The following is a 7,656-nucleotide window of genomic DNA, read 5'->3' on the forward strand; positions in this document are numbered from 1 at the left end:
AAAGTCTATAAGTGGAATTAAAGGAGCAATTAGGAGGTTATGGCGGCTAAGTGAGTATGCTGAATCATGAGATAGAATTAGAACCAGGATCTTGTCATATGGCTGAAAGAGCCTATAAGATGTGTGTACCCAAAGAAGTGGAATTAAATCATATGCTAGACCAAGGTTTTATAGATCTTAGTGTATCTCCTTGGGGTGCTCCAATCCTGTTTCAGAAGAAAGAAAGAAGTCTTAGATTCTATGTAGATTATAGCGGACTAAATCAGTGCACTATCAAGACTAAGCACTCTATACCTCGCATGGATGAACTTTTAGACCATCTTCATGGATCTAAGTAATTTACCAAGGTAGATTTTAAATCAAGGTATTATTAAGTCATGATTAAGGGACCGCATTTAATTCACCGTTTGGTCATAATGTCATTTGGGTTAACCAATGCCCCACCTTCAATTGGTTGATGGGCTAATGTCTATCATGAACAATTGGATGATTATGTATTGGTTTTCTTTCATGACATCCTCATATATTCCAAAGATGAGAAGAAACTTGAGCAAAATATTAGAAAAGCTGTTGAGAGAATCAATTATATTCCAAGAAGAGAAAATGCGTGTTCTTCGTGGATAGCCCGACTTATCTTGGATTTGTAGTAGCTAGAGCAAGTTTGACTCCATATCCAAATAAATTAGAAGATGTGGCCAACTCCTAAATCAATCAAGGATATCCGTAGTTTCTTAGGCCTGGTAGGTTGGTGTTGAATTTTTGTGAAGGATTATGCAAAGGTTGATGTTCCTTTAACTGAAATGACCAAGAAATAGTTACCTTTCAAATGGACTCTGCAATGCCATTTTTTTTGAAAAGTTGAAGGTCATTCTTGCTACTTTTTAGTTTTGAAACTTCTAGATTTCTCTCAACCATTTGAAGTAGTGGTAGATACGAGTGGTCAAGCCATCAGTGGAATGTTGATACAAGCATGTCATCAAGTGGAGAAGTGGCCCAATGAAGCTATTTATGAGGAGTAGAGGGACCTTGACCTAACCCCCTCCTCAGGTCCCACCGATGAGACCAGGATGAGGTCTCAAAGATATGGACCTAAGTATGGGTTCGTGATACTATGACTCCTAGAAGAGTCTATAAAGGTGGTTTATAAAAAACCCTAGGGTTCATACGGGTATCGGTCCCAAGGAAAGCACCTAGTGGTTGTGAACAACTAAGATGATCGCCTAGAGAAACCAATGAATCAATTGATGGTAAGGTATCTATCTCAAGTGTGAGATTTAACTACCATGAATTAATTTTGAGAAGAATGTTGTGTCATATGGTTTTTCTTATGTATTTAAAATTCAAGGAATGAAGATTAAAAAAAAACAAAATTTAACCATCCCCGAGACCGAGTGGTTGAGCAGTTGGTGGGACCATGGGAAAGAAAGGATCATGGCTCAAGTCTCTTGCTACATTTCCCCGACGACAGCATTCATCTCAAAGATCAAATTATAAAAGTGGACCAAAACCCTCCTAATTTCCTTTTCTAAATCTAGCAATCCACTGCAACTTGTTTTTTGGTAAGCTCTAAGTGTTACAAGTCCTCCTTGGGTTCAAAGATGTGATCAACCAGAGAGAGGCACCCAGTTACTCATGAGGGCGAGAGGACTAGGCTCAGACAGCCTGAGAGAGAGAGAGAGAGAGAGAGAGAGAGAGAGAGAGAGAATTGCATGACTTAATGATAGATTCTGTTGATGTGATAGAATTGATGTTCACTCACCAACTACAATGCTTTTGTAGGCTTGTAGCCTTATCTTTTGACCCATACAAATATCACACACTAGTAAGTGTATGCCGCATGGCATACTTATCTTCTCCCCACTCATAAGGGTGTGTTCACACACTACTAGAACAACCCCCTTTTAGGGCTTGTTTATACACAAACGAACGCACGCACACACATGCACACACATAGACATACACAAATAGGGGTTCACACACGAGGAGACACACACATACATGAGACTCCGAATCCCAACAAACCCCCCTTCGGAGTGAAGGTGGAGAAAACCTTCAATAGTCATAACGAGTTGACCTCCAGATTATACCACATAATCCACTATAGCAAGAACAAGAAGAAAACCTTCAATGGTCATAATGAGTACTATACCACGCGTACTCCACTATAGCAAGAACAAGGCATGTTCTCCACTTCAGATTCAAAGGCTCAAGTATGAGCATTGCTCAGAGGCTCACATATAAGCATGGCTCAGGGGGTCACCAAAGCATGGCATTTGTGAAAGAATCAAAGACCAAGGTCTGCTTTCTCATAGAGGCAATAGCATCAATGTCCATACTCTCATGTTGGGATCGATATAGGAGCTTGACCAACAAATGATAGCCTATATCAACTCACCAAGACACCCCCCCTTGCTCTAGGAAGGGTATGACATGGAATGATGGAGACTTTTATAAGATTAAAGGGTTAATTAAAAACATAGAACACGTAAAAAAAAACTGACAAACTTACACAATATTTATTACAATCAATTATGGGAGACTACAACAAAACTTCCCAATGATTGTGCCGATAAAGATTTACCTTTTTGTGTCAGTGTTGCCAAAGGATTGACACTTGGCCTATCATTTTATGCTCGGGAGCTAGGCCAAAGGCCTGTATTGGCACAAATTGGGAGATGTATAAGAAAACCCCCATAAATTTTGTTGATGTAGAGGCTCCAGTTTGATGCATGAGGCTAAGCCCCAAAAAAACTTGTGGGTGGTGTATCTTTAATTTCATGAATGTCTCCATATTTGAGAGGAAACCACAATTTTTTCAAGTTGATGAAGCAAATTATGGCTTCAATTAGAAGAGAGAGAGAGAGAGAGAGAGAGAGAGTCTCTGCTTCTAGTACGAGAGACCCACCCGTTGGCTTATCATCCACATGATGATTAGACGCTCCATTTGAGGATTGATCTTGCTGCGGCGTAGCTCTACTCATCAGTGGAGCTTTGCGCGCCCACTGAGCTCCATAAATCGCTGCGCTCTAGAGCAGCTCGCCACATTCCGAGGCGTGCACACAGAGGATTCAGTCCAGTAGACAGTTCCCCTCTTTTGCAGGATGCAGGTGTCCATCCGGATGGGGTGGGGGGGCCATTGCCTGGCCACCTCCAAGTTCATAAGGCCGGCCGTCCAAGTTTGTCCGCTCATCACTTCAAAAGCCCAGATAAGACCATTTTGATAGGGGTAGTGAAGGATGAAACGCTGAACTTACACCCACTACAAAGGAGAGTGTTTCAATTAAGGGCCTTTACAAACCGCCCAAGCGAGAATCTTTCAAAAAGTTAGTATTCAATGCATTATTGATAGATGAGTGGGTGCCCAAGTTTGGGCAGCCAACGTTGGCTGCCCATGAAATTGTTTATCATGGGTGCCAGTCAACTGCCACCTCACCTTTTGAAGTCTGCTCAATTTTGGCTATGTGTAACAGGGGTGCGCTCATCCAGCCCAACCCAATTTAAGCATTCGATTGGCTCCCAACATTAAAGGTGGGCAGGCAGACTTGGTATGTAAAGGCCCTAAGTCACAAAAAAGAAGTGATTGTTTTGTCATATGCACACAATAGTTCCAAGGTGCCATGTACTTGAGTAAATTTTTTTGTATTGAGCTAGCGACTTTCTTTACAACAATAGCAGTTTGGGTATGTTATTTAATTACTGAAATACTTGGGAATGTTCAAAAGTTGAGAAAGACAACTCTTGTGTAGATGTGTATGCACTCCATTTTCTATGAACCAAGGGACCAAAACAAGCTTAGATAGCTAAATAACAAAATGAAAGATAGGAAAGAGCCTACAAATTCAACAATAGTGGCGCATGTTCCTTGCTCCAAGCTGTAGCCTCACCTTGCTCATCTTCATCAACGGTTACTTCAAGTGCCGATTTCAAATCCGATGCTGTACTACACGAAGAAAAAGGTTTTGCTTCATGTCTTCATGTTTCGTCGGAAAAGTGCATCTGCTTGCCCTCCCCCTAATCAGAGTTGAAATAAGCCTTTGAACCCTCATTTCACTCTCTATAGGCAATTTAAATAAAAATGTACAAGTAGACCAACATGGACCCACCTAAGGGGAGCCAGAAGACAAAACCTATAGGGCATATAATTGGGCCAAACCAAAGGGGAAGCCAAAAGGTAAGGCAAAACATATAGGGCATATGGGCAGCAACAAATGGACCAAACCAAAGGAGAGTCAATAATATGAACTTGACCCACTATGGCCCACTCATACCATGCGACACCCCCCCATGTAAAATGGGACTCCTGGCCATCCATTATTACCTTCAGCCCCTTTAAATTTGCAAACCTCTGCCAGGGAGTCAAGGGCACCTTTGTAGAGTCCACAGTCCACCCTAGATTTTCTGACGTAGAGCAATCACAGATGATCACATAGTATCCCAATTTAAATGCAAAAAACTGTAATCTTATTGAATACCCATGCTACCATTCAGTACACGTGCTACCTGGTCTTGTTGCTTCAAATTTTAGACTGTTGAACCCTCTTTTGACTACAGATAGAATTGTGGGGCAGCAGAGTGGAAAGTGCAACCAAAAAGGGCATATCCCAACTACAGGGAACGCCCACATATGAGCGACTGCTTGGGCTGCAAATCTGGCCAACATACATCAGTAGCTGTGTGCTTGATTTTTACCTCCCCACCAACAGCATAGATTCTCTGTGCAGTACAGTTCAACCAACAAATCAACCTTTGTGCCACCTAATGGTATACCCCCTTTGTTCACAACATGGCAGCCATTCACACCAGCTCTGGGCCCAGCCTAGATAATTCTAAGCAAAACACAGTAGCTTGTAATGGTTCAATCTTCCAGGTCCAAATCATAGCACGCGCGCGCACACACACACACACACACACACACACACACACACACACACACACAGAGAGAGAGAGAGAGAGAGAGAGAGAGAGAGAGAGTCATTGTAAAACTTAAAAACCTGTGAAAAAGGTTACATAAAGTTTAAACACAAAGTACAGCATTGATGCACAGTTAGGTAAACCATAGGGCAAGCTCACAACAAACATTCCTCTTCCAGAAATTTAAAAGGGCCAATCTTCTCTCTTTGCAGAAAGACTGGCTTTGGAAAAAAGCATGTAAAAGCAGGTAGACAATGTCCCAATGGTACAAAGCTTTGGCTGCAGTGACCAACTCCATTCATGATCGCAAGGACTCACAGTGCCCCAACTGTGGTGGTAAAAAAACACGCACTTCCCTCTCTTCATACATGTCGTGATGCTTGGGTACCATGATTTCTAGCCCAGCTCCCGCCTCAATGTAAAAGGCCTTCAATTCTGCATTCTCTGGGATTCGGGTAGCCAAGGCAATCTCTCTGATGAACTCACCAGGGGGGCAATGCTCCGGTGAAGGATCTGTTAGCTCAAAGGTCCTGTCTCCTCTTTTTATGTAATGTGTCCTGGCTGTACTGATACAATGAACTTTGACAACACCATGGGTGGCAGTGTTGAGCCAAGAGACCCTCACTCTTTGAAGGTCAGTGAAAGGCAAGCTAACCATTATCAAGTATCCTTTCTCATCTTCATATATGCTTTTTGCTGCTGTGACTGGTCCACAAGCATTCGTCATTACCCCAGTGAAATCTGAAAGCCAGTACGGTTGTTCAGTTAGAGGACCAGGGCTCTCCATATCAAGGGCTCTGAGGGAACACTCCTCGCTACTCACGGGTGAAACTTCCTTCCGTCTTTTCTTATCGGCATGGGTATTTGTTCCTTCAAAAGACGGTGGCTTCCCAGAGAGGTTCAGCATGGTCCCATTGAGCTTGCCCAGGGATCTTTTGTTCATTAGCTTTCTTGTGTAATTGTGCAGATCTTTGTCACCCGACCTTTCAAAGTCGGAATCAATACTCGAAAGACTCCTCCATGCTGTAAAGGCTTCAGCATCTTTAGATATTGAAAAGTTCAGATCTCTGCCTGTTAACTCCACCCATCTGTTCTTATCCTCATCACTAACATTGGACAAGTTTGGGCACCGGACAAGTTCGATGCCATGGATACACTGTGGATTGGACAAGCCCTTGTACTGTTTACGCTGCATTTTATGAGAGCGTGAAAAGCCCTTGTCTGGGCTGAAGGGGAACTGCGGTTCTCCTTGTTTCGCATGCCCGTTCATGTAACTTCGGAGTTGCATCTTGCCCAGTGCATTCTGTGGCCTCTCTTTAAACACCCACATGTACATATTCTCCATGTCATGCTGTACCAGAAAATGATCAAGCTTGAGGTCGCCCTTATCCAAGAGGGTGGCTGGACTTGACCCATCACGGCTGAGCTTTCCCTTGCATTTGTCTGTCATAAAGGGCCTAAAATAGTGATTGAAAAAGAACCAAGCACCCCATATAATGTCTCCTCTTCTGCTGCATCGTTTGCCAGTTTTGTGGACAGACAGGTTGTCCACATCGTGGCCCTGGCAAGCCAGCCCGACATTCAAAATGTCCGACGCATCATTGAGCCAAGAAGCAGGGTTAATGTCCACAGTGAAAGGCAAGTTGATATCAGGTGGACGGCATATAGCAGCTGGCCTAGAGAAATCAGCTTCGTCTTGCGCTATCCCGGAATCCATGGATAGCAAGGTGGAAGGATTCTCCATAGAGAGGTTGGTAAGAAGCAAGGCCTCTGTCATCTCGGGTATTAAAAGCCCAAATTATGGTAGAATGTATGTTAAGGAAAACAAAGGAAAGTACAGCAGATCAACCTTTAAGGATGGCAAATTGAGCTTTAAGATTAGCTATGGAGGCACAGCAGATCGTCTTTTAGGGTTAACTACATGCAGACTGTTTGTTAACGATGGGTATGGCGGTTCTGGATTACGAGGCTAGCTCAAGATGTGCGCAAGATTGTCTGTTAAGGGCAAGCAAAGGTTGGACGGCTACGCAGCAGATGTGCGGCAGCTTGGCTACTAGAGGCGTACGGCCTGTGCGGACAGGTGGGACTCTAGGGGAGAGCACTCGGGAACCGCAGATTGAATTCTAGGGTTAAGTGTACCGCATATTGGGTTCTAGGTTAAGAGCCTGGGTACGGCATTTGGGTGCATGTAGAGGTACGCAAACAAGGATGTACGGCAGGCTTTTAGGGTTGACACACAGAAAGAAGGCAGATCTAAGAAGGATGCAAAGCATTCTACGAGGGACATACCAGAGCAGAGGGGGGCTGCAGAAGCTCTCGCGTGCCTACCTTTCTGTCTCCCACTCTGCCTCGGTTGCGTAGACAACCGAATCGCCTCTCAGAGGGCACCGGCATTGGAGGGCTCCTTTGCTCTTCTCCATCCGCTGGGCCATCCTGTAAAATCTGCACCTCGTTCGATTTTCCTATAGAGTTTCCCCTTTTGGTGGTTTCACACAAATTACAATACATTAATCAATGTAGAAAATTCTTTGACTCGTCACATGAATGTTTTTGTGGGTTCAATACTACAATTCTTGTGGGTTCAATACTACAATTTTTGCTTATCATTGAAAAATTTAGTTTGTTTCCCTCTTTTTTCAATTTTCTCTCTCTCATCATCCCAAGAGACCCACATAGTCTTTGAAATCCAAGTCGTCCATCCTAGCATCAACTTTTCCCTAATCACAACTTGCCAGATCATCAGTC

General features: G+C 43.5%; 1 protein-coding gene across 1 annotated transcript; it reads right to left on the reverse strand.

Moving 5' to 3' along the window:
- Positions 1–4,977: 4,977 nt before the first annotated feature.
- On the reverse strand, positions 4,978–7,426 carry LOC147624410 (uncharacterized). Its single transcript, XM_086819395.1, has one exon. It carries the CDS (start codon positions 6,686–6,688, stop codon positions 5,210–5,212), a length of 1,479 nt encoding a protein of 492 aa, XP_086675521.1. The 5' UTR covers positions 6,689–7,426; the 3' UTR covers positions 4,978–5,209.
- Between the last annotated feature and the right edge of the window lie 230 nt (positions 7,427–7,656).

This window comes from Cibotium barometz, chromosome 25 (genome assembly GCF_041138505.1).
Source record: "Cibotium barometz isolate CiBa-2024 chromosome 25, ASM4113850v1, whole genome shotgun sequence".
Classification (NCBI taxonomy): domain Eukaryota; kingdom Viridiplantae; phylum Streptophyta; class Polypodiopsida; order Cyatheales; family Cibotiaceae; genus Cibotium; species Cibotium barometz.

Bases quoted from the DNA above. Each gene is read 5' to 3' on its own strand.
- LOC147624410 (XM_086819395.1), bottom strand. From the start codon at position 6,688: ATGACAGAGGCCTTGCTTCTTACCAACCTCTCTATGGAGAATCCTTCC.